This window comes from Zophobas morio, unplaced genomic scaffold (genome assembly GCF_036711695.1).
Source record: "Zophobas morio isolate AGI-343-1 ecotype UQ-CSIRO unplaced genomic scaffold, CSIRO_AGI_Zmor_V1 ptg000002l, whole genome shotgun sequence".
NCBI lineage: Eukaryota > Metazoa > Arthropoda > Insecta > Coleoptera > Tenebrionidae > Zophobas > Zophobas morio.
The window spans coordinates 8,505,619-8,532,145 of NW_026972107.1; the positions used below are offsets into that span (position 1 = coordinate 8,505,619).

At 40.4% G+C, this 26,527-nt stretch overlaps 5 protein-coding genes across 11 annotated transcripts; 3 read left to right on the forward strand and 2 right to left on the reverse strand.

The window, feature by feature from the left end:
- The first annotated feature begins 21 nt into the window (after positions 1-21).
- LOC135126945 (myotubularin-related protein 13) lies at positions 22-10,197 on the forward strand. Of its 3 annotated transcripts, none has more exons than XM_064053196.1 (19): positions 22-363; positions 411-496; positions 660-815; positions 862-1,210; positions 1,260-1,501; positions 1,667-2,109; positions 2,162-2,407; positions 2,472-2,486; positions 2,955-3,352; positions 3,403-3,853; positions 3,903-5,042; positions 6,990-7,409; positions 7,458-8,487; positions 8,609-8,790; positions 8,843-8,990; positions 9,043-9,252; positions 9,367-9,724; positions 9,784-9,866; positions 9,915-10,197. In XM_064053196.1, the coding sequence occupies exons 1-19, from the start codon at positions 309-311 to the stop codon at positions 10,005-10,007; spliced, it is 6,105 nt and encodes a 2,034-aa protein (XP_063909266.1). In that variant the 5' UTR covers positions 22-308; the 3' UTR covers positions 10,008-10,197. The 3 variants fall into 3 exon arrangements, with proteins under 3 accessions (XP_063909266.1, XP_063909274.1, XP_063909284.1); XM_064053204.1 differs by having other exon boundaries at positions 2,165-2,407; XM_064053214.1 differs by lacking the exon at positions 2,472-2,486 and having other exon boundaries at positions 23-363.
- Positions 10,198-10,553: 356 nt separating this feature from the next.
- LOC135127010 (TNF receptor-associated factor 6-like) lies at positions 10,554-12,303 on the reverse strand. Of its 3 annotated transcripts, none has more exons than XM_064053310.1 (7): positions 12,135-12,303; positions 11,858-11,966; positions 11,496-11,808; positions 11,297-11,445; positions 11,006-11,248; positions 10,815-10,952; positions 10,554-10,767 (listed from the first exon to the last, which is right to left on the reverse strand). In XM_064053310.1, exons 1-7 carry the CDS (start codon positions 12,139-12,141, stop codon positions 10,578-10,580), a joined length of 1,149 nt encoding a protein of 382 aa, XP_063909380.1. In that variant the 5' UTR covers positions 12,142-12,303; the 3' UTR covers positions 10,554-10,577. The 3 variants fall into 3 exon arrangements, with proteins under 3 accessions (XP_063909380.1, XP_063909388.1, XP_063909372.1); XM_064053318.1 differs by lacking the exon at positions 12,135-12,303 and adding an exon at positions 12,020-12,121; XM_064053302.1 differs by lacking the exon at positions 12,135-12,303 and having other exon boundaries at positions 11,858-12,126.
- Positions 12,304-13,986: 1,683 nt separating this feature from the next.
- Positions 13,987-15,746, forward strand: LOC135142698 (trypsin-3-like). 2 transcript variants are annotated; one of them, XM_064074480.1, is made up of 2 exons: positions 13,987-14,111; positions 14,698-15,746. In XM_064074480.1, exons 1-2 carry the CDS (start codon positions 14,036-14,038, stop codon positions 15,462-15,464), a joined length of 843 nt encoding a protein of 280 aa, XP_063930550.1. In that variant the 5' UTR covers positions 13,987-14,035; the 3' UTR covers positions 15,465-15,746. The 2 variants fall into 2 exon arrangements, with proteins under 2 accessions (XP_063930550.1, XP_063930610.1); XM_064074540.1 differs by lacking the exon at positions 13,987-14,111 and adding an exon at positions 14,245-14,296.
- Positions 15,747-17,422: 1,676 nt separating this feature from the next.
- On the forward strand, positions 17,423-18,382 carry LOC135123374 (trypsin-7-like). The gene is made up of 2 exons (XM_064048013.1): positions 17,423-17,489; positions 17,601-18,382. The coding sequence occupies exons 1-2, from the start codon at positions 17,423-17,425 to the stop codon at positions 18,380-18,382; spliced, it is 849 nt and encodes a 282-aa protein (XP_063904083.1).
- A 105-nt stretch (positions 18,383-18,487) lies between these two features.
- LOC135127036 (spondin-1-like) lies at positions 18,488-21,438 on the reverse strand. Of its 2 annotated transcripts, none has more exons than XM_064053339.1 (8): positions 21,346-21,438; positions 20,729-20,913; positions 20,476-20,681; positions 20,235-20,423; positions 19,971-20,183; positions 19,666-19,920; positions 19,253-19,618; positions 18,488-19,206 (listed from the first exon to the last, which is right to left on the reverse strand). In XM_064053339.1, exons 1-8 carry the CDS (start codon positions 21,363-21,365, stop codon positions 18,550-18,552), a joined length of 2,091 nt encoding a protein of 696 aa, XP_063909409.1. In that variant the 5' UTR covers positions 21,366-21,438; the 3' UTR covers positions 18,488-18,549. The 2 variants fall into 2 exon arrangements, with proteins under 2 accessions (XP_063909409.1, XP_063909404.1); XM_064053334.1 differs by lacking the exon at positions 21,346-21,438 and adding an exon at positions 20,964-21,073.
- Positions 21,439-26,527: the final 5,089 nt, after the last annotated feature.

Sequence of the window (26,527 nt, forward strand, 5' to 3'; positions counted from 1 at the left end):
GTGTCAGAAGTTCAAAGTTGTATATAAAATGGCGTAAAGATTTGTTTAGAGGAATATAACTTGGGTGTGGCAATAAACACTAAGAAAAATTAGTAAATAAACATCATAATAAATCGTTATTTATAAAAATTCCGTGTTCCGCACCGCCCCCTGGCTGAGCAATACCCCGGACACACCTCACCTAGGACCTTCAGGTTATACAACTTACTCATCGTTAAACTTTGAACTGACTCACGAAAATGTTAATTTTCTGCTACAAACGAATCTTCGAAAGCACAAACTCTTTGCTCAACCCACGAAATTAAAAAATGTCACGTCTAGCCGACTATTTCGTCGTTGTGGGTTATGATCATGAAAAAGAAAGTAAGTACACGTTTTGCCCCAAATCGCCAATAACCACCGATTTTAAGGAAGCGGCATCAGTAGCGGTATAATCCTGCAGAGATTCCCCGAGAAAGACTGGCCAGACACTCCATTCATAGAAGGAATCGAATGGGTATGTAATGTCATGGATCAGTTTTTTCTGTCACTTTCTGGTTTGTGACGAGATGCAAAACGTTGTATTATTGTAAATAAAGCGAAAGGGTTGACAAGTCTGACAGTCCTGAAAATCTCGTGTCAAATTACAGAAAGAATACCTCCTATGATTTTTTTTCCAGTTTTGCCAACCGCAAGGATGGGCCCTCTCCACCGAGCGTCAAGAGCCAAAATTCTTCGTCTCTGTACTTACCGATATCGACGCAAACCGCCACTACTGCGCCTGTTTGTGTTTCAACGAGACCGTCTCCATCACCCCCAGCAAACCTGTCGATGAGGTTCGCCGCCCCCGCCATTCGTTCATTAATTCATGTCAGGTTTCAGGAGGAAGACACGGTCGAGGGGGAGGCGCCCCTCGTGCGCCCCATCCCGGCGATTTCGCATCACAGCATCATGTATGCCCCCAAATGCTTAGTATTGGTGTCAAGACTGGATTACATAGAAACGTTTAGGAATTGTTTAGGCATAATTTATTCGGTTTACGTGGAGAGCATGGCCGTGCCTCTGGAGAACCTCGTCGGGAATATTCTCGGCTGCATACAGGTGCCGCCACCTGGAGGACCACAAGTTAGGTTTAGCATCGGAGCGGGGGACCGGCAGGCGCTGCAGCCCCCTCTGAGTCCGTCGTTACCGGTTACGCACACTTCCGTGAATCTGTTGTTCCATCAGTTAGGTATGGTCCGGGAAATGCGTTGTGCGTTAAATGAGAAGATATTTTCCAGGAATTCGAAACGTTTTAGTTTTGTTTTGTGCCATAATGACAGAACACAAGATTTTGTTCCATTCAAAGAGTTACAATCGGTTGACTGAGGCGTGCCGAGCGCTGACAGCCCTGATGTACCCCTTTCGGTACTCGCATGTGTATATTCCTCTACTCCCGGCGGCGCTAGTCGAGGTTCTATCAACTCCGACGCCGTTTATCATGGGGGTACACTCGTCACTCAAGTATGAAGTAGCTGAATTGGTGGGTATTTTGTAACTTAATTTTAATTGACAGTGTGACTGTAATTTAAATGTGTATAATTATCACTTCCTGGTGTACTTTGTATGGTAATAGGATCAGGTTTCATTCCACTGCAGAAATTTGATGACGTCATCGTACTGTTTTTCAAGTTTGATCCTTTTTTAGATGGATGTGATAATCGCCGATCTTGACGGCGGCTCTATAACAATCCCAGATGGCATCTCAGTTCCCCTGCTCCCGGAGCCCCTCATCAGCCACACCCAAGAGGCCCTCAGTCTGATCCTGCAACCCGAATTGAGTTGTTCCGACCACGCTTTCCCTCCTCTGGCAGTTCGAGCCCCTCAGGCAGTCATGTTGGACAAAGAAATACGAGCCGTCTTCATGCGTACTTTTGCTCAACTGTTACAAGGCTACAGAAGCTGCCTCACCCTCATTAGAATACACCCTAAACCAGTGATAACGTTCCACAAGGCGGCGTTTTTAGGAGAGCGGAATTTGAAAGAGTGCGAATTTACCACGAGGGTTTTGGATTGTATGTTCTTCACGAGTTTCGTGGCGGAAAGGGGGCCCCCGTGGCGGCCCTGCGACGTCTGGGATGAGCTTTACAGGTAACGTATACGGCGAGCGCAGCGAGCCGTATTTTATTTCGCTTGACTTTAGTAGTTTGGGTGAATTGCTAAAAGCGGAAAACCAGGACCCAAGGCTAGTACTGGTACACATACAGGAATTAGCTCAACAGTTGTATACTAACGAGAATCCGAACCCTCAGTCGTACTCGCAGAAGATTTTAGTGCCCCCGGAAGGGGCGTTCGCGCGTATACATCAGCCAATTTTACCACTAATCAACGGGGATCAAGTTCAAGCCATCATCGACGAAGGTTTATCAAAGAACAATCTCAAATCGAGGTGAGTATTGTTGTTATAAGTGGACGGAATTAATTTTATTTGTGTGTTTTTTGGATTGCGTTAGTGGGGATTACGCTTGGTAAGTTTCGGTGTTGCGTAATTCTTGCTTATGTTGTCTTGTCGCAGAATTCTTAGCTTTGAATGTTACCATGACCTTAGAGGACGGGTCGGTGTCATGCTGCTTTAAATCTCTGTAAAGAAAATCTTTGGAATGTTTCATTTATTTTGTCACTAGTTTTACAGAACATGTTTAGAGGAGCAATTGCAAAAAAATGACACACAAAAAATCTTTATTAATATTTTTTACTCACTCTGTCTTTGCTTTTAAAAAAATTTTACAATCATCCTGTATAAGGTTTCCAAAGACGATTTGCATCAGGCTATATCCCAAATATATAAACTTAACCTTAATTAATACTTTCATTACACCAACAAAGTCTTAGTTTGTCGGTGCAGTTCGTCTTCAAGGTTCCGCTTTCGGTCCCACTTCATTTCGAAAAACCCTTACTGACTCACGTTTCACTCATCGAGCGTTTCTCGCTTAAAGGTTAGCCTCCTTGCGCCCAATCCAACCCCGCATCGTGCCCATGGGACCACACATTTCCAACCTCAACGAGAACAAGAACATCGTCAGCAATTCGGCGCGACGCCTAGAAGTCCTGCGCAATTGCATCAACTGCATCTTCGAGAACAAAATCTCGGACGCCCGGAAGACGTTTCCGGCGGTTTTGCGAGCCCTCCAGTCCAAGCAGGCGCGTTTGGCCCTCTGCAACGAGCTCGCTCAGCACGTCAGCGGCACCAAGGCCATGTTGGAGCACCAACAGTTCGACCTGGTCGTGCGTCTGATGAACTGCGGCCTGCAGGACGACTCCTCGATGGACGAGCACGGGGTTGCCGCCGCCCTGTTGCCTCTGTCCACGATTTTCTGCAGGAAGTTGTGTACAGGTTGGTTTAACTGACGAGTTTTTGGGTGAAGATTTACACGTATTGCGTAGGGATCATTCAATTCGCGTACACCTGCATACAAGAGCACGCGGTGTGGCAGAACCAACAATTTTGGGAGGCGGCGTTTTACCAGGACGTCCAGAAGGACGTGAAGGCGTTGTACACGGCACGGTGCGACGGGGTGAGAGGGGAGTTGTTAGCAAGTCCGACTTCGCCTAGGGACAACAAGGACTACAACTGGACCAATCGCAGATCGATTTTGAACAGGGTGCAGGAGCCGACAGCGCTCGAAATAGCCGCCGAACAAATGCGAATTTGGAATTCGATCGACCCTGACAAGCAGAAGGAGTTGATCACGTGCGAGGAAAACACGATGTATAGTCAAGCTATACATTATGCGAATCGGATGGTTTATTTGTTGATTCCGTTGGATATTGCGAGTAAGACGAGCAAACAGGAGCTGTTCGACGATGAACGAGCGAGCAACAGTATGGCGAACAGGTAAGTCGGTTTTTGTAAAGTCGGGCACCAGTTTTATCATTCGTTTCAGTGTTGCTGAAAGCGACAGCGCTGATGCCGAATCCGGGTTTGAGGACCAAGACCCCGGCGAAACCGGCATGACCGTCATCCGTTTGGTGTCCCGCTTCATCGACAAAGTCTGCAACGAAGGCGGAGTAACGCGCGAGCACATCCGCAACCTCCACCAGATGATCCCGGGGGTGGTCCACATGCACATCGAAACCCTCGAGGCCGTCCACCGCGAGTCCAAACGTCTGCCTCCGATCCAGAAGCCCAAAATCCTCACCCCCAACATGCTGGCCGGCGAAGAGCTCATCATGGAGGGGCTGCGCGTGTACTTGCTCCCCGACGGAAGAGAGGAGAGCAGCCCTGGGTTACTAGGTGGTCCTCCGCTGCTCCCGGCAGAGGGCGCTATTTTCCTCACCAACTACCGCCTAATCTTCAAGGGTACACCGTGCGACTCCTTCGCCTGCGAGCAAGTCGTGGTGCGCTCCTTCCCCGTGACGTCCCTCACGAAGGAGAAAAAGGTGGCGGTGCAGTACTTGGCGCACCTAGACCAATGGCTGCAAGAAGGGTTACAGCTGCGATCGTGCACTTTCCAGTTGATGAAGTTGGCGTTCGACGAAGAGGTTACAGCGGAAAATGTGGAAACGTTGAGGAAGTTTATCCATAAGATAAGGCATCCGCCAGATGTGTTCCACCATTTCGCGTTCACGGGTCAGGTGGTGGTGAGTCAGACTCCGCTTCACAAGGGGAAGGAGAAAAACGCGACGCTACGGGGATTCGCGAAGAAGACGCTGCTGAAGACGGCGAGGAAAGCCGGGTTTAAGCAGAAGTCGTCGTCGAAGAGGCAGAAGTACGTTCTGCCGAACTCCACGATCTACAGCAGCAATAAGTACATGACGAGTCCGGGGAGGATGAGTTTGCCCAATGCGGATGAGTATAGTCACGATGATGATCTGTCTATTGATGATTTCGAGACGGGACCGTCGTCGGTGCCGCCGGCGCCGACGGACGCCAAGACGCTGGAGAGGCTGGTGGAGAGGAGCTACGTCAGGGATTGGCAGAGGTTGGGACTGTGCAATGATAATTCGTCGCCGACGAACGCGAAACCGGCGCCGGATCAGTTCAGGATAACCACGGTGAATTCGATGTATATGATGTGCAGAAGGTAAGCATCATTAATTATAATAGTGTAATAACCCAAATATTCCGGAAAAATCCGGGAGGTGTTCTGATGCAAAATGGTGAACCGCAAAGGTGGAAAAGTAACCTTGAATTAACGGCACAAAAATATGCCGGGATAATTTTATTAAGTTCTTTTCTCTTTTTTTTTGAGCTGTATTTTCCAGTTAAAATCTCGTTCTTTTCTAGTGCAATGTAACAATTTTCGATCACATAAGCACACCTTGTTCTTAAATGTACATAATGCTCTAGTTTGTAATTTTTTATCTGCGGGGGAATGGAAGGCAATGCCCAAATCATTATGGTGGCATGTTAGCAGATTTTTATTAAAACGATTTAACTGTCATGGAACTGTTTCTTTGCACCAACTACAGCTACGTACAACCAAGTCGCAGCAGGTATTAAATCCGCCCACCCACCCTGTCTCAATTGTTATGATTTTTTTATTGGTCGTGAGTCAAGGGGGCGGGGCTTACTCGGAAAATTCTTATTTCTCTACGAGTTATTATAAAAACATGTTTTTCAGTATCGTGTTGGTCACAGAATGCTATGTATATTAAGAAAAATATAAACCTCACCCATATCTGGTCTGATCTAAAAAGTAATGAAGTTTTCATTCGCTGACAGACCTAGGGGCGGAGCCTAATTGCAAAATCCACATTTACCATTTTGAACGTGTTTTAAGTTTCTAAGAATAAAAAAAAATCATCGCAATTGAGATGGGGTAGGTGGGCGGTGTTAATATTTTGCCTTTTTTTCTTAATACATATAAAATTCTTTGAACGACATGATACTCAAAAACATGTTGTTAATTTCTTGTAAAGAAATAAGTATTTTGCAGTTAAGCTCCGCCCTCTTGGTTTATTCCGAATAAAAAAATCATCACAATTGAGACAGGGTGGGTGGGCGGGGCTACATTTTGTCTTTCTTTTCTTAATATGTGTAGACTTATTTGGACAACAAGAAACTTAAAACATGTCTAAAATGGAAAATTTGTATAAGGAAATATCGATTTTGCAATTAGGTTCTGCTCCATAATTACAAAATCCATACTTCCTTGCAAATATGTGCCACTTTAACCATATTCAAAGTTTCTTGTTGCAAAAAGACGGCTATGTATATTAAGAAAAAAAAGGCACAATATAAGCCCCGCCCACCCGCCCTCTCAATTCTGATTGTTTTTTTATTCGTCGTAAGCCGAGGGACGGAGCTTAATTATAAAATCCTTATTTTTCCACGATAAATTACTATGTGAAATAGTTCTTAAGTAATCGTGTTATACAAAGAAAACTAAAAGAGAGCCCCACCGTCTCGATCTCAATCGTGATGAATTTTTCATTCGCTATCAGATCAAGGGGCGAAGCGTAATTGCAAATCGATAGTTCCCTATACAAATTTACCATTTTAAACATGTTTTAAGTTTCTTGTTGTGAAAAGATGACTATGTATAATAAGACAAAAAGGCAAAATATAAGCCCCGCCCACCCGCCCTATCTCAAGTGTGATGATTTTTTTTATCGTCGTGAACCGGAGCTTAAATGCAACCATGAATAGTCAATTGAATGAAAAGAGAAATTTGTCAATCTAGACTTGGGCCGAACTCGTCAACCGAATTCAATAAAGCAAAATTAATGAAACAAAAGTACATCGTGAATCGAATTCCCGAACACATAAATATATAAAACACATGTTAAATATGGTCAAAAACACAAAATATCGTTCCGAACGTACGTCGCTTTGAAAGGTGCGTCGGAGTTTAAACGTTCCAAAATTGGAGTCATAGAACACATAAAACATAACACAAAATTAGCATAAAATCCGATGCCCTTTCGAATCCACTACATTTATTTCGCTGATTATTTCCAAAGGGATTCGATCTTTAAAATTTAAATCTTCAATACTGCCCTATATTGCTACGTTTTTTTTTTTGCAGTTACCCTGCTCTCCTCGTCGTCCCTGCGATCGTCACCGACGAGAGCATCCGCCGCTTCTGCCGCTGCTACCGGCAGGGGCGGATCCCCACCACCACGTGGCGCCACCCCCGCACCAAAGCGCTCCTCCTCCGCGGGGCCGGGCACCACGGCAAGAGCGTGATGGGTATGCTGAAAAGCCACCCCACTCCGAACGCCTCCACCGAAACCACCTCCTCCTTCGAGCAGGAACGTTACCTCTCCGCGCTAGTCGCAGCCACGCCCATCTTCTCGCACCGCCACGGCTCCGCCTGGGGGATGTCCGACAGCTCTCTAAGCGTCAATTCGCTCTTTCTGGCCGCCGACGACCCGCTGGCCGGCGCCACCCTGACGCCAGAGGTGGCTCGACGCTCCAAACCGCTCAAGGCCATGGGAACGCTTGCGTAAATATGCAAACCCCGACTCGTGTTCGTTCTAGATCTTCATTTCAGGGTGTTTCCAAGGTCGTCGGGCGGCAAGGGCCCGAAGAACTTCGGGCGTTGGGGCTCGCTCAAGGACAGGCGACAGAGCTCGCAGGCGTCCTTGGCCAACGTGCAGCAGACAAGGGGCAACATCAGGCACTCGACGGACGCCGAGAGTGCCATATACGGGGTGCACACGCTGCAGAGGGCCGCGCTGTATGTTCTAGGGGAGAAGGCGCAGATGAAGGGGGTGAAGATGGATTCTGCGCCCAAGACTGATTTTATTCCGGTGGAGTACTACGACGTGCGGCACACGAAGGCGGCGTTCAAGAAGTTAATGAGGGCGTGCATACCGAGCTCGGCGAGCGACGCGCCGGAGCAGAGCTTCCACAGGTTGATCGAGAACTCGGAGTGGCTGCAGCAAATCCAGAACATCATGCAGTTGGCGGGCGCCGTCGTCGACCTCCTCGACTTGCAGGGTTCCTCGGTGTCCATTTGTCTGGAGGACGGGTGGGACACCTCCGCTCAGGTCTCGTCGGTGGCTCAACTTTGCCTGGATCCTTATTATCGCACGCTGGAAGGCTTTCGCGTCCTAGTCGAGAAGGAATGGATCGGGTTTGGCCACCGCTTCAGCCACCGCAGCAACCTGAACGCCAACTCGCAAGCGTCGGGCTTCGCCCCCACGTTCCTCCAGTTCCTCGACGTGGTCCACCAGATCCAGAAGCAGTTCCCGATGGCGTTCGAGTTCAGCGACTTCTACCTGAGGTTTCTCGCCTACCACTCCGTGTCCTGTCGGTTTCGCACGTTCCTGTTCGACTGCGAGCTCGAGAGGGTGGAGAGCGGGGTGGCCGCCGTGGAGGACAAGAGGGGGTCGCTGACTTCGCACCACAAGAGCGTGGACACGATCTCCGACGATGAGAATATCTATCCTGGAGGGAGAGTCGCGGGGACCACTTCGGGGACCAACTTAGGGCAGAGCGTGTTCGACTACGTGGAGAAGCAGCACGCGAGGACGCCGCTGTTCTTCAATTTTATGTACACGCCGGATTTCGAACACCCGGTATGTAGCGACTTTTTTGTGTTGTAGCGCTAGAAATTAAGGATAGTATGCGCGCGCACGCCTCACTAATACCACTTGTTGTATCGTCGATAGTTGCTGCCATTTGTGTGCTTTGCTTCAGGTATTGCGACCACAGTCTCATCTTCCGTGTTTAGAAGTGTGGCAGTATTACATTGACGAGAATCTCCACCACGGGCCGGAGTACGACCTTGAGATTATACAATTGGATACTCAGCAGGAAGAAGAGGCGGAAGCTGCAGACGGCATCTCGAATAAGTCGTCGCGAAAAATAATTACTTTAGGGTGGGTAGAGCACACGACGTGGGGTTCACTTTTGGTTATTTTGTGACTTTAGGTACGACTGTGTGAATAAATGTGTCCCGGACGCTTTTAGCCACCTGTTGGAAGAAATCCACAGGCTGGAGACGGAACTGGGACACTTACCTCAGAAGTGGAAGGTCCTGTGGGATAAACTGGAGCTTCCGACAACCGATTCACTCACTGTATGTTTTGAAGTACCAAAAACGTCAAGTATTTTGTCGTTTTGTTTTCCAGAGACACGCGTCGTTTAGTACGGCTCTAGTCCGATCCCACGGCCGGTTAGTCCATAAAAGATCCACCCTAGAGATTCTAATGAGAGGGAAAATGGTGGGGGCCGCCGAAACTTCGTTGGTGTATTCACACCCCCACCGCTTCGAGAAGTACAACTACACGACGCCCACTTATTGTGATTATTGCACGAGCTTACTATGGGGACCAGTGAAAGTACGTATAGTTTCACAAAATGAACAACCTCCTAAAATGAAAAACACTGGTTTTTCCCAAGTGATTTTTGACTTCTCAATGGTAATTAAAGTGAGTCGATTCTTTTGTTTCTAGACGGGGATGCGTTGTATGGACTGCGGGTACAGTTGCCATGAGAAGTGTATAGAGGGCGTACCTAAAAACTGCACAAAATACAAGGCCATCGCCGATAGCAGCGCTTCACAGACCATTTCCGGTACAGGCGGTGATAACGGATCGGTCAGTTCCGGGAGCGCTCGGCAAACGTCTAGTCAACAATACTACGACCAGTTTTCTTCGAATGTGGCGGAGAATCGCACTCATGAAGGGTATTTGTATAAACGGGGGGCTCTGCTCAAGGGTTGGAAACAGAGGTGGTTCGTTTTGGACTCGATTAAGCATCAGCTGAGGTACTACGACGCGATGGAAGATTCGCATTATAAGGGATATATAGGTAAGTAATTTAACCAAGGGTCATTTTCGCTTAAAACTAGATACGTTACTAAATTTTAGATTTGGCGGAAGTGATTACGGTTTCGTCGGCGACCCCAGCGCCAGGTCCGCCCAAGAAGACCGACGATAAGGCGTTCTTTGACGTAAGTGTGGTTGTATTCGTGCGATTTTAGGTTGACTGGTTTTTGCAGCTGCGCACTAGTCGCCGGACGTACAACTTCTGCGCCGCCGACGCCGCGTCAGCACAAGAATGGATCGAGAAGCTGCAAGCTTGTCTTCAGTAATACTCTTACCCAAAGTTACTTTAGTCACGAATCCCTAAATAGGTTGACAATAAATGTTCATTTTTAGTCATTTTATTATTTATATTTTTATAAAGCAAATGTTTATTATTTAACGCACAAAGGTATTTTTAGTTGCTGAGATTTTATAAGTGTACTTTGTAGGTAAATACATTGTGGCTCAAATAGTTAAGTCGGGTCTCGAATGACTTTCTTTCGACATTGATATTCCGTGTTGTGACACTGCGCAGGTCTTACTTTCGATTCGCTCGGGCTCTCTAATATCACGCAAGCATATCAATGTTTTTCTTTTCGAGAAATGTTTGTTGCGTTATTGTTACATATCATTTATTCATGTGTGTACTACATTCCGTGTTATTAACTCGGACATTTGAGAATACGTCCCGTGGGAGTGTTCTTCGATGTCGCTAAATCGCTGTTATATTTGTGATATATTGTTAATTGTTTAGGTTTACTTACGTTAACATGTCTCAAAGTATATTTCCTTAGCTTTTACGCAATGTGAATAACTGCCAAAGTTAATAAATCAACATTTTAAAAAAGTTTATTGTTTCAAACGGGTTGAGCTTGAACTTTTATCAACAACTGGTTATTATCAGTGTAACCTTGACTGAACAATTCCTCGATTAAGGCAAACTCGGTGTAACCGAAACCTTTGGGGTTCATCTCCTGGACGGGCCGTCTAAAGGCTTCTAGCTCAGGGCGTGTCATCATCGTCTCCTTGATATTGCGAAAAGTCTGACTGAAATTTTAATCAACAAGACGCACAAACAAGAGAACAGAACTTACGTCGGATGGATCAAAGTTATGGTCAATCTACCACTAAAAGGCCAGTCCAAGGCATGGTCATGTTCGGTTTTCATTACGTGAATTAAAATTGCCACGTAGTTTGGGTCTTTGGGGGAGAGATTCAGGCGGATACATAGCCTAAAAACAAACAATTATAATTTTCTATTTGAAACAAGAAAACAAAACACCACCTGTATCCATTTGCAGATGTGTAAAACCCCGGGCTATAATGCATAATGCGAGAATCATTCCTCATTGAGTTAATTTTGTTCTTAAACTCATTAAAATACCACAGATAGCATCCATTACAATAACGTAAATGCATCTTTGTCATAGACAAATTAAGAGACGAGATTTGTTCAGACATATTCGCAATAATAATATCTTGTTCACGAGTTTTTTGTTCCAATAAAACAACCTTCTCATACAGCGCCCTAGAAACAAACCATCATTTTTCAAATAAGTTTCAAAATTCAACATACTTTAGCAACCCATTTAGGTTATCATTACTGGGTACAGCCACCTCGTTTTTGGACGGGGGATCCCAGAAATTTGCTTCTTGTGCGATAGCAGACGTGCTAGCCCCACTCTGACTACTAATAGTAAACCTTGAGTACGCTCGTGACAACAGCTGCAATTTCACCATCATCACATGCAACAGAAACAAACATTTTTATTCACCATGAGATGCTTCTGGATCTGCTGGTCCACGTGTCTCTGCAATTCTGGTTCATCCTCAAACTTCTCCTCACACCCGAACTCCACAAAAGTGCACCTCAATTTCTCATTCTCAGGCAACTCAGGTGGTCTGTATTTACAAACAACCAGATGAGTTTCCACGTCGAGAGGCGACAGCTCCTCCAAGCAACCCTTCGCGATATTCGGGCACTTCGTTTTTTGCTGAGAAATCTCCCTCCGAGTGAAATTATCAGGGAAAATATCTACCCCCTTTTGCAGCTTTGTGTTATCTATGGGGCACGACGGATTTTCTTTCCTGGAATGAATTTATCACACTTCTTGCAATAAGTAAAGTAGTGACTTACTCCAACCACAGTTCCATGCAACTGCGGCAAAACCTGTGCCCGCAGGTTGTCAAAACGGGGTCCCGCAACCATGCCAAACAAATCGGGCACTCGAATCGAGACTCCGGCCCTGAAAAATTGTCTGTAATTGAGCTTTCTTGAGCCAGCGTGTTATGACCGGACATTGTTAACAAGGGAGAGTTCTTTGGCACTTAATTAATTAACATTTCAGGTAAGTAATTGAATTTCAGGTTGACAGGTGGTGTGGAACGTCACGTGACCAGGTACACCCACTTACCTGTCATTGCTGGCGCGGGTTGTGGGAAAATAAAAGTGATTTTGCATAATAAGTGGCTTAAAGGATTTTGGGTTACGATTACTTGAGTCTGCTCAAGCAAATTCCGGTTTTTACTGGTTTTTGGCACACACTCAAGGTTGTGGGGTTATGTCATCTGTCATTAATGTCGCAGGTGTCATCAAGTTTTTACACAGGGCCGTACTCGACAATTTCCGTCGATAGTGCTCGATTTTTTTTATTTTTTAAGTGTGCGTAGAAACTGCGGATGTGGTCATTGTACTATTTTTTTTTTAAGAAGAAATGTGTAATAAATATTTGACATTAATATGTTATACATATGTTCATTTTGATGCCAAAAATTTTCTTGGGTGTTTTGATTTTTCATTTTAAATACAAATGTTAATACCAACCGAAAACAAATTAAATACCCGCAATATTTTTTTTTTAATTTAATATAGTTTAATATTTTTTATGCTTTAAACAAATTTAAATACATGTGGCCCACAAAATCTTACTTTTAGGAAATGCGTTCGTAGAATGTTTTCACTTCAGTTTCAATTACGTGTATAATTGTTTGCATATACTATACACTATCTGGTATTGCAATTCAACGTCAAAATCATAGTGTTAATTTTTAAGGTTTTTAAAGCGAATTTATTTCACATATTTCTAAGTGTAAAGAAATAAATACTCAAAATTTTGTTTATTTTTCTTTGCTCTAATTCATGTGTAAAGTTATTTCCCAACCACTTTTGCTGACCATAACTCAATTATCCTTGTTCATTTATTTTCATGTTTTATTTAGATATTTTCACTAATGAAACTTTATAGTACATTGTTCATATTCACTTCGTTAGTAAGCATCGCATTCCCTGATTACATGCAAGGTATGTACCTTATTTTAAAATGTCACGTTAATTATGCTTGATCAACAAATGAAATTGGCTTGTAGGTGTTTAAAAGAAACGAAACTCATAACAGTCTTATCGGCTCGTCCCGCATAACATAAATGTTTATAGATTATTCCTATGTTCATTTATAGGAGAACAAATTTTAATATGAAGTATTATAAGCACGAGTTAGTGTTTTACGCACAAAATTTATGAATCATGTTACACTACTTAATTATTACCTATTCTGAGTGTCACTTGTTGGCGGGTACGTTCTTGGCTGATTTTTTTTTCAGAAAATTTTGGAGGAAGTTTGAAACATGTTCGATGCTTGATTTGAAGATAAAAAACCTGTATTACTATTTACTATTAACTAATACGAAGTTTTGTATTGTCAATGATGGTCGAACTTATGTTTAAGTAACTGTTTTTGAAACAGATCTTACGAATTACTTATTTTTTTTTTTATATTTTATACACTGTATTTTTTATCGACTAAAAATGAAATAAACACTGAAGTGTTTTATATCATTGTATTCATAATTTCACTAACCATCTATCAAAATCCGTTAAAACATACAGGTTAACGTCGCGACGCTACATAAGCATTGTACTAAATTAAGCTGCCCCTTTCAAGCTAAAAACAGCGACGTTCACACAATATCTGGAACATCCTATATTTAAAACACAACCAGTTTTTGTGGTTGCTCGTAAAAAAAAATGTATTTTAGGAATTGACATGTTGCAATATACATTTCTGAGATAAAACGGCAATAAAAATATATTTGCGCACAATGCAAAATTATAATTTATTAATCATCACATATAAAGAACACACTGCTTGAAATTTAACATTACGTGGGATGGGCTCTTGTTTTTTTTTTTCAATAAGATGTACTTATAATTATTGCCGGAATGCGTAGATGGCCGCATTACAATGAATGTTCCATCAGTGTGAACAGTTTAATTTCATAAAATAACAACAACGAAGACCGAAGCTTTTACAGAAATATGTTATTCGAAAAAAAATGTTTACTGACTTTGTTTACTGTTTGTGTGTTTCTCCAAATTGCGGCTAAACTACAAAGTAAGTTTTTTTATCAATAATCATTAATGAACTAGAACCTTTGACTTACAGCACTTTAGCTTGTCTCGTCAGATTTGGTCTTTACATTGTGTCAATTCTCTATAATATTTAATTGTGTAGTTCCTGTGCGAAGTGATCATTGATTTTTATCAACTAAATGCAGAAGATAAATAATCTATGTCCAAGTTAGTCCAAGTTTTCAAAATAGTCTCTTTAAGTTCATTAACTATAGAATACTGATTCCCGCTTTTATACACTTCGCGAACGATATTGCCCCATACGTTTTCAATAGGATTAAGATCAGGACTTTTCGCAAGCCATAGTAACAATTTTATATTTTCATTGGTAAACAATTTGGAGGACTTAGAACTATGAATGAGTGATATCTAGAAGTGATATCATAAATCTGATAAATGTTTTAATTAAATTTAGTTTTAATACAGTTTTTTGAAACCTAGATAACGGAAAAACATCCATCCTTCACTGCTTCTAGCAATATCAAGAACTTTAAGTCGTACTCTTTAAGTTAAAGCAACCTTCTTGCATTTAGTCTAAGGAGGAAACTAACTCTAACCATATCTTGTAGATCTTGTTAAACGACAGCGTCAGCTTACTCTAAAGAACCGCGATTTCAGCACATATCAAACTCGAATTGTTGGTGGTGAAGATATTAACATCTTAGATGTCCCTTACCAAGTGTCAATTCTGGATTCGGGTTCCCATTTTTGCGGAGGCTCGGTGGTTACAGCTAGACATATTGTTACTGCGGCGCATTGTATGGAGACAAGAAATGTTTCTACCTTGAGTATTCGTGCCGGTTCCACCTTCTGGGACGAGGGTGGTGTGAATATCAAAGTACAAAAAGCTTTTACCCATCCTGAATACGACGAACGTTCTGTTGACTACGACGTTGCTGTTTTGAGGCTAGAAAGTTTCCTTCCTTTCAATGAGTTCATTCAGCCTGTTGATTTGGCCTTGGAGATCGACAAATGGCCTGTGAATACTTCGGCCATAACCAGTGGCTGGGGTTTATTGGACGAACAGCATGAAGAAGATATGAGCCCCAAGAGCCTCAAAGCAGTGGTCTTGCATGTCATAGACATGGCCCTCTGTGAACGTGTATACGGTTCGCTAATGATCCAAGTTAGTGCAAATATGTTGTGTGTTGGGACACTGGATGGGTCGAAAGATGCCTGCAAAGGAGACTCGGGAGGACCGCTTGTGATCGACGGAGTCCTGGCAGGAGTTATATCTTTTGGTTTTGGGTGTGCAAGACCTGGGCTACCGGGGATTTATACACTCGTACCAACAGTCGCGGATTTTATTGAAGATATCATTTTCGACATTGATTGAAATTTATCATACACATTTAGTACCCGCTTTGGATGCCGACAATGACGTAAACAAACAGTCATTCTTAAATGTCAGTGCAATATAAAGCTTTTTTTTGTTTAGGTTTAACACTGTTGTTTCATTGAACTTTACTTGGAGTTACTGATGGGTTTTACTAAACTAGATAATAAATTATCGTCTAGGTAATTATATATTACCTGGACTATACAGCTAGACTAACCTTGAACTGGATTTTCTTTTTATGTATGTAGTGTAAAAGTAAATACATTCGAATTTAACCACCATGTTTCTTTTAGTTCCTTCATTTTAATATTATACAGGCAGAAAGGGATATTCATTCATCAATTTTGTTAAACACCATGTATAAACAAGTCCATAAATAAAACTATATACACTTATTGAATACATTTTCTTATTTTCTTCTATCAATAAATTGTATCGTTGTTTTGTGTCCATTTCAAAAAAGAAAAATTGTGATAATTTTTAAAATACGTATAAAAGTTCACAACAATCAGTCGAATAGTTTCGGAGATTATCTGCCAAATTAATTAAGTCACCATGAAGCAACAAGTGGAAACGGGGGCCTACTTTTACTGATGTGGCTTAAGTTTTTTCAAACTTCACAGCTATAGAATGTCAGTCTTTCTTTTCCTCCAACAGTAAATTCCAAGTAGCAATAAATATCCGAGCAATAAGCTTTTGCAATCTTGTGTCATTAAACCAAGTGGATTATTTCTTATTGCCGACTATAATGTCTTTTAAATTTACCGTATCTTATTAACAAGTGGTTAGCAATAAAGTCATCTATAATTTATTACATGTTGACCTATTGCGACATAATTAATGTTACACCTTCAATCCATAGAGTAGGTGTTCTTTTTAAACAAGTTTTGTTTAAAGGTTAACGTGCATCGATTTGAAGTACACCCAAAATACTTAATTAAAATGGCGGTTCCAGTGTAATGCGACATAATTAAAAATTTATGGGTTTTTCTTACGATTTTGACGTATATTTACGAAAATTAAAGATGGGGCAATCGTCGTCAGCAAATTTGCAAAACGAATCAATTTAATCTTTTAACAATAAGATATAAAACCTAGGATTTATATATGTTATTACTTATACCGACATTGCATTGTTATTATTTTACGTTTGATTACACCATGTTATGTTTTAGGCTTTTTTAAATTTCAGTTTTACAAACACAAGGCCAAGACTAAAAACATATTTTTGTAAATGATTTCACATAGACAAATATACGTCAATTTCTAACAAACATCTTTAAACTAGGCACAAATATATATTTTCTACTTATAGTTTTTCATACAATGTTGATTCTTTTTTCTACAATTTGTCTAACTTAACTAATCAAAATTTAACACTGTAGATAAGCACTTTTGTTCAGTACTAGTTTTAAAAATTATATATACCTAGTGTTTGATGCTTCTCTTTAATTATTACCTTAAGAATTCACCTTGGCTATAAAAATAGTTTTCGCTCCCTTGGTATATAATTATTACGTATGATTTTATAATCTCAAAGAAATTTTTTATAATCAAATTTAGCAACTTATTTAAGATTATATCAGACCTAAAATATTGGTAAGGATACAAAAATTACCTCATTAGTGAAGTTATGTTCATCATTCGCCTGATTATTTGCTTCTTCTTCATATCAGTAGTAAGTACTCAGAGGTCTACTTCTCCATGTCAATATTGAAAAATAGTGTAACACATATCAAAACCTTTTGCTTCTCAAAGTGTATTTGATAAAATTGCGAAAAATTTACGTGGTCTAAACCTAGTGGGTTTCATATTAATCACCATAAATTGTTTATAACACTATAACTGAACGGTGTTTGATTACTACTTTCTAGTTCAACACCAGTGATGTTTGATATCACTTTTGCTCTAAGCGTATATGTAAACATATAGTTTTTCTATTAATTTGACACAAAATGATTGCAATTTTTTTGCGTGTGATTACTCTATACTTCTTATGTGGGAGTGTAATAGGCCAGACAGGTGAGTTGCAATATTCCTAGCAAGCAATATTCTATAGTCATTTGAATTCACATGAGTAAACCACGTTCACTTGGAACAGAGCACCAAATTAAACTAGATCTATCCTTTTAGAATCATTTATAAAGCGCATTGGAGATGTAATTTGTCCCGCTAGTCAAGCTAATAAAGGCGCAGAAGACGATAACTACAAATATCGAATCGTTGGTGGTGAAGAAATCCCCATCGTCTATGCTCCTTACCAAGTATCACTTCGAGATAACAATTATCATTTTTGCGGGGGTACCATTATCAATCACAACACCATCGTCACTGCTGCCCATTGTATCGTAGCCGCAAAGGGAGACCTTAGCATTCGTGCTGGATCTAATAAACTTAAAACCGGAGGTATTGTGGTCCCAGTTTTGTGGACAATACATCATCCATTATACAATCCCAACAACTATGACTACGATGTAGCAGTTTTGAAGTTGAGAGGCAACCTTACTTATAGTAGAACTATACAACCCATTCGTCTGGCCAAACACACAACAAAATGGGCTGTAAATACGGCCGCAAAAGCAAGCGGATGGGGAGTGCAACATGAAGACCATCCTTATAGCAAGATGTCTCCTGTATTGCAGGTCGTAGTTCTCTTTATTCTGGACATAAGGGTGTGTCAGAGTGTGTATGGAAGCCAGATGATAACTAGTCGTATGTTGTGCGTTGGTAGAAATGGGAAAGATTCGTGCAAAGGGGATTCTGGAGGACCTTTAGTGATTAATGAAGTTCTTGCTGGAATAATTTCTTTTGGAGCTGGATGTGCTAGACATGGAGTGCCAGGAGTTTATACCAATATTGCAGCAGTTAGAGATTTTATAGAGAAAGCGGCAAAGGCGAATGTGTACTTTACATAAGAGCTAAAACAGCATTTTAGATTTAGATTGCATTAAACGAACTGCTTGATATTTATATTTATACTTCACATTTCTTTTGTGGTTCACTTAAGACACAAAGTCGCATTTCCTTCAAAATATATTTTCTTCCAACTATGTAGTACAAACGTATTTTTATAAACTTTTCGCTAATTCTTATTTATAAACAACCATTCTCTGTCGTGACAACCAAAAGGCAATGAACATTTTCTTTGTTCAAGTCTTGGCCCACACTCCTTGCCACCATTACTAGGAGGAACTACCACAGTTCGTGTTCTAATCTGAACTGCCGAAGTTCCACAATTACTACTACAGGGTGACCAGCCTGACCACTCGCTCAGTTGGCAGTCAACTTCTGATGAAGTTGAAGTTGACACTTTGTGTTTTTTTGAACAAGAAACTTTACAGCGTTTTTCTTTTCGAAGTCTTTTGGGACAAGCGGTTCCACCATTAAGAGGATGAGTTATTATGTGGCGTTCTTTATACTGATACCCTCTGGTGCACGGTTCGGTGGCACTGCAAGGTCCCCAGTCTGACCACAGACTAACTTCACAATCAACAACTGGGTTATACGATGGACCCTCACTTATAACTTGACTGTCCGTAAGTAACGTAGAACGACCCGTACTTGCCGTGTCTTCCTCACAGGCAGGCATCTCACACTCAACTGTTTCTTCGCAAGGGCTAGTTTCTTCAGTTTGTTCATTATTGTTCTCTTCAGAAGAAACTTCGCTCCTGGATTTGAAGCCTCTGCCACAAGTTATATTACAAGGAGTCCACTCAGACCAAGTAACATTTGCACACCTCTAAAACAAAGTTTCAGTCTGTGAATTACTAACTGTCCTTGCGTACCGTAAGTTCGCATTCTGATTCTTCTTCGCAATTGATTGTGTCTTGAAGCAATAAAGGACCCTCTTTAGTACATTCTTCTTCATTTTCGGGTTTGAGTAGCTGACGGTCTCGAGTTTTTACCGAATTACCACATGTGCCACTGCAAGTTGAATATTCAGTCCACTCACTCAACTGACAGGGATCATCTTCTGGTTCAGGCTCTGAAGTCATATTACTGCAAACCTTCTCGTAAAGTTTCTGGCGGGTGATACGAAGTTCGGCAATTGGTTTGATAGGGTCGCCATTACTGTTATAAAAAGGATATTTTTCAAGATCTGAAGTGATTAGCTTTACAGCATCGGGGGGCGATGTTGGTGAATCTGCGGACTATAAAAACATGATAGAAACATCAAATGGTTGTTTTATTTTCTTACTTCGTAAGAAACGCCGTCGTCGGTACCAATGTCCCATGGATAGAGGTTGAGGGTACGTGATTCTATCCAGTCACATTCAGCAGTACATAATTCTAAATTAGCTACACCTACAATCCAGTCTGGTGATGGGGTAATTTTAGACACTAGAGAAATTAAATGATGCTCTTGATCAACTCTGAACACTGTGTAGGACGTTCCGGTAATATTGGGAAAAGGCAGTTCTCTGGCTTTGATAATAGTACGAATATCGTCATTCTAGAATGTAATAGCAGTCACCAAAAAGAATCTAACACTGGACATCTTACTTTAACACGTTCTTTAAGCTCGTCTTCTAGAAGAGAAGTTTCGCCGTCTTCTGCTAGAAGTTTTAATCCGTCACTAGCAGTAGTACTATAATTCCAAAACGAAGAGGAAATTTTATGAGAAGCTCCAATTACTTCCCCCAACTTGGTTGCCCACATGTTAATGGGATAATCTGTAGGATGCGTATTTCTCGTCCATAACCCTCGAAAAGCCACCTAATCCAGTGTTAAATCACCGTAGCACCTTCCAAAAGACTTGGTACTTACTTCATACTTAGCTTCGTTGCAAGTGCAACATTGTTCGAGAACATCGGGTTGCACATCTCTGTTTTCCTCTTCTTCGCACAGTAGCTTAGTCAATCCACCGTCATCAGCGAACCAGCTATCCCCGGATTCGAACACTGTGGCTTTAATATATATACACCCATTTCCAGAGGGTGGAGCCGTCCATAAAACCTGAAATTTTTTTCAAAAATTTGCAAACCAATCTTGATATTTTTGTTCTTACCTCTACTCCCGATTTTGCTAGGGTATTTGTTTGTATAACTGCGCTCGGACATTTCGGAGTAAACTTTACAATGGAGTGATCAACTGGTTTTAGTTCGCCCGTTAAGATATCTTGAAGGGCTTCTGACGGGCTTTGTGGTTCCACCACCAGCATAAACTCAGTGAAATAATTTGTGATAGGGTTTTGTGGGTGTGATTTTAGCACAACTGGAATCGAATTAGTAGGGTTTAAATAACGATGAAGTGGTACTTACTGGTGTAGATTTGTCCAGGTGAGTACGTCGAGGGATTTCCTACAACTTCAATCACATATCTACCGTTATTCGTTTTTGGAATTTTTTCGCCCTTTTTGGGGGTGCGGTCACAAACGTACCCAAGTGAAATGTGTGCGAGAACGAGTAATATTAGGATGATGAAACTATTACGTTTCATTGTATCTCTAGAAGAAGATCGTTAGTTTATCGGTTTATGATAAATAACGCGTCGGACTTATAAAAGAATTTTAATGTCACATGACTTGGAGAGGAGCCAGATGGGATATAATGAGGCATTATTATAATAAGGAAACTTTATAATCTGCGCCTATGTATTTTGTAAATGAGATAAGGTTTTACGAGAAAGATCTGCGACAAATATTCGAGAGTGAAAATAAATATCTTGATCAGTTAACCTTGTCCTCGTAATAATATCAGTACGTTTAATGTAAATCGGGTTTAAAATACTATTTTTATTCAGTTTTCGGCCATATAGGGGTTCTTTTTAACGAAATAAATACACTTTTGTTTTATTTTTATTAATGTTTTAGTGTTTACTTTTTAAACATTATGTTAGCTTCAGTTTAACATCTAAATTAATCATTATTAGAACTTACCTTGTACAATTAATAAACATACATTTGATTTCACTCTTAAGTAATTACTAGACAAGTGTTATTAGATTAAAAAGCGTGCGCAGTTGCAAAAAGTTTCTTCAGTTTATCTCATTCTTGTAAATATTTGTGGCAATACTTTCCCAGTAAATATGAATTACGCACTAAACCTAGAACGCAAAAAGTCAAATTATTAGTTATACTTATTCTCGAGCTTGCCTTCAGCATGTTTTGAAACAACTGGATAAGATAATAACTTTGTCGAAATTAAAAGAAAATAAAAATACTTTTCTAGACTTTTCCACATCAACAACAATGCATTCTTGGATTTAAAATATAATAATTAAAAAGCACCTTTTAAAATATTTCGGTTTGTTAGAACAGGTTTACAGCTGGTGAAATTTAGCTTCGTGGTCAAAATATTAGAATTTCCAATTTTTTAATTTTCTTTTAAAAAAATAACGGTGTAGCTGCTGCCTTCCTAACTTTTCTTCACCTGAAGAAAATGTGTGTCTGTACAGTTTTATTTTTAGTTTTATGTTCCATAGAATGCGGCAGTGTGCCGAATTTTTTTTAGGTACTCAATAACACGTAAATTGAAGAATTGTTATCGAAATTAGTTTACAACTGCCGGATATTATAGGTCGTAATGTGTATAAAATATAATTTCTTATCTCGTTTGGTACATAATTGGTTTTCAGTTTTTGTAGTTTACAAATTTTTGGGCTCCCACGCGGTTATTTGTAAACACGATCATATATGCTGTGTACCTGTATCAAATTTCGTTGCAACAAGTAAAACCGTAATCATACACACCCACACACACAAACACACAATTTAGTAAATGTAAGCAGCAAACTTCAAAGAGTGAAAAATCTGTCCGCCCAATTTTAATAACTTTGCAAAACTGAGGAATTAAAGTAAATATTCGTCGTATATTTTCCAGAGTTTTTTTTAACATCAAAGTTTTATTTCAATGTTTCGTTGGCCCGGCTACTATATGAAAAAAGTTTTATCAACCAACTCGCGTTAGGAGCAGAAATCCTGTGAAGGCAGAGAATTTTTAAATTAATTTTCGAGTAACCTTAAATTAATATCGCCGACCTCTCAGATGCCTACAATCTATATCTTGTCAGTTTAGTGATATTGATCGAAATTCTTTGTTAACGGAGGAGAACAAGTATGCGCTTACTATAGGAAAAAAGACGTGTATATATTTAAATTTTATGAAACGAACATTAAATTCCAAACATTCATATATGGATAGAAATATCACAGATAATTACATTTATGATCGCAAACTAAAGATGATTAAGAATTTCGCCTCATTTCTATAACTTGATATTCTTCGGGAAGCATTTCTGCTCAAAAAGTAGGGTAGTTCATGTTTCAAATCTACGTTCCACCATACCAAAAGGTGACCAGCCTGACCACGGACTCAGTTCACAGTCAATTTCTATTGGTGCTTTTGTGTTTCTCTTTTCAAAGTCTTTTAGGGAAGTTGGTGGTGAAAACATCACCATTTTTACTGCTCCTTATGGAATGAATCTGCTGAATGGGGAGTGCAACATGAAGACCCTGATTATGACAAGATATCTCCTATATTGTAGGGCCTAATTCTTTTTATTGTGGACATAAGGGTGTGTCAGAGTGTCTATGAATCCCAGATGATAACTAGTCGTATGTTGTGCGTTGGTAGAAATGGGAAAAATTCGTGCAAAGGAGATTCTGGGGAACCCTTAATGATAGATGGAGTTCTTGCTGGAATAGCTTCTTTTGGAGCTGGATGTGCTAGACGTGGAGTGCCAGGAGTTTATACCAGTATTGCAGCAGTTAGAGATTTTATAGAGAGAGCGCCAAGGGCGAATTGTACTTTACATAAGAGCTAAAACAGCATTTTAGATTTAGGTTGCATTAAACGAACTGCTTGATATTTATATTTATACTTCACATTTCTTTTGTGATTCACTTAAGACACAAAGTCGCATTTCCTTTAAAATATATTTTCTTCCAACTATGTAGTACAAACGTATTTTTACAAACTTTTCGCTAATTCTTATTTATAAACAACCATTCTCTGTCGTGACAACCAAAAGGCAATGAACATTTTCTTTGTTCAAGTCTTGGCCCACACTCCTTGCCACCATTACTAGGAGGAACTACCACAGTTCATGTTCTAATCTCAACTGCCGAAGTTCCACAATTACTACTACAAGGTGACCAGCCTGACCACGCGCTCAATTGGCAGTCAACTTCTGATGAAGTTGAAGTTGACGCTTTGTGTTTTTTTGAACAAGAAACTTTACAGCGTTTTTCTTTTCGAAGTCTTTTGGGACAAGCGGTTCCACCATTAAGAGGATGAGTTATTATGTAGCGTTCTTTACACTGATACCCTCTGGTGCACGGTTCGGTGGCACTGCATGGTCCCCAGTCTGACCACAGACTAACTTCACAATCAACAACTGGGTTATACGATGGACCCTCACTTATAACTTGACTGTCCGTAAGTAACCTAGAACGACCCGTACTTGCCGTGTCTTCCTCACAGGCAGGCATCTCACACTCAACTGTTTCTTCGCACGGGCTAGTTTCTTCAGTTTGTTCATTATTGTCCTCTTCAGAAGAAAGTTCGCTCCTGGATTTGAAGCGTTTGCCACAAGTTATATTACAAGCAGTCCACTCAGACCAAGTAACATTTGCACACCTCTAAAACAAAGTTTCAGTTTGTGTATGAATAACTGTCCTTGCGTAAGTTATATATAGTGGGGCTCCTAGCTCAATAAATCTGATGACCTGACTTGATCTGACCTTTTTTTTCCATGAAAGAGGAAACCTTCATGGGCACCAGGGACTTAGGTTCGATCATGGTAATGTCTGGATTACCGGCTAAAACATCCCCCCCCCCACCCGAACCGCGTTAGCATTCCATGTAATTCCATGTAATCTTCTTTTGGTTTTTTGATTCTTTGATTTTTCCTAACTTTTGTGATTAGCAGTCGTTGCTTGTCTACTTCTTTCTTCTTCGGTTTTTTTATTCCTAACTTTTCAGATTTGTTTCATCTTTTTTCCCTCTTTTTTTCTTTTTAATCTGTATTTCTTTCGTGCTTATGCTTGTCCTTATTAATTAAATGTGGATACTTCTGTATGCGGTATCCATCAATCCACGCCTCCGCCCCATATAACAAAATCCCATGGACGACACTAAATAACACTTTCTTTTTACTCGCCCTGGGTCCTCCTACATTGGGTAGCACTCTGCCCAGGGCACGACCTGACATGACCCCCAGTTCGCAACATTTAAGTGTAGTCAGGTTGTCCGAGCGGTCTAAGGCGTTAGTTTAAGCTCTGATTCTCGAAAGGGAGCGTGAATTCGAATCCCACACTTGACAGTTTCATTTTCATGTTATGCTATTTATTGAGGAAACACAGAATAAGCCATTTGTAATTTTTTTTAACATTATTTAATGAACCGGAACATTTTTTATTATTAGATTATATGATTATCACAGGCTGGGATTTCTTTGGTCAATTTCAGACAATCTTGTACGGCCGTAAGTTCGCATTCCGATTCTGCTTAGCAGTTGATTGTTTCTTGGAGTAATAAAGAACCCTCTTTAGTACATTTTTCTTTATTTTCGTCTTTGAGAAGCTGACGGTCTCGAATTTTTACCGAATTACCACTTCTGCAACTGCATCTGACCTGACCTGACCTGACCTGACCCCTTGTTCGGATTCGGGTAGTGTCGTGTAGAGCGGTCATTGACCTTTTAAACGTTTCTCCTCGGTCGACATGACCCCGAGCGTTAGATCTAAGCTCTCATTCTCGAACACATTTTAATGTTATATTATTTATTCAAGAAATATAGAAAACAGCCATTTGTAAATATTTTTAACATTATTTGATGAACAGCAACATTTTTAATTATTAGATCATTTCACACATGGCGAAGCTTAACTGCAAAATCTTTATTTCTCAAGAGAAAATTAAAGACAGATTTTTCAGTATCGCATTGTCTATATTAAGAAAAAATAAAGCTAAAGATTAGGCCCCACCCATACCCGCCCCGATCTCAGTTCTCAGTTGTGATGAAATTTTCATTCGTTGTCAGATCGAGGGGCGGGACTTAATTGCAAGATCCACATTTGTCTACAAATCTAAAATATTTTAAGTTTCTTGTTCTGAAAAGACGACTACATATATTAAGAAAAAGGGCAAAATATAAGCCCCGCCCACCCGCCCTATCTCAATTGTGATGAATTTTTTTAATCGTCGAGAGCCAAAGAGCGAAATTTAATTGCAAAATCCTTTTTATTTCTCTACAAGAAATTACCGTGTTAAACATGTTTTTAAGTATCGTGTTATTAAGAAAAAGTTAAACTCAAAGATTAAGTCCCACCCATATCTGCCCTGATCTAAATATCTAACATGAAGTTTTCATTTGTTGGCAGACCTAGGGGTGGAGCCTAATTGCAAAATCCATATTTTCTTACAAAAGTTTACCATTTTGAACGTATTTTAAATTTCTAAGAATAAAAAAAAAATCAGAATTGAGATGGGGTGGGTGGGCGGGGTTTAATATTTTGTCTTGTTTCCTTAATATACATAGTACTTTTTGAGCAACACGTTACTCAAAAACATGTTTTTAATTTTGTCTAAAGAAATAAGTAGTTTGCAGTTAAGCTTCGCCCCCTTGGTTCACGGTGAATAAAAAAAACACCACAATGGAGATAGGGTGGGTGGGCGGGCTTACATTTTCTTCTTTTCACAACGTGAAACTTAAAATATGTTTAAAATGGAAAATTTGAATAAAGAAATATGCTCCGCCCATAATTGCTAAATCCATATTTCCTTTCACAAATGTACCAATTTAACCATGTTCTAAGTTTCTTGTTGTGAAAATATAAGCCCCGCCCACCCGCCCTACCTCAATTGTAATGATTTTTTCGATTCGTCGTAAAGCGAGGGGCGGAGTTTAATTGTAAAATCCTTATTTTTTTACGAGAAAATATATACTATGTGAAATATGTACTTAAGTGTTATACAAAGAAAACTAAATTATTAATTAAAAAAAAAACGCTATAGGGTGCAGAAAATTGTCATTTATAAACTGCCGTCGATAGTAACTTTGACGTTCAACTTTTGACGTATTTAAAGGGGTTGTAGAAGAAAAGTGGTGGATTTAAG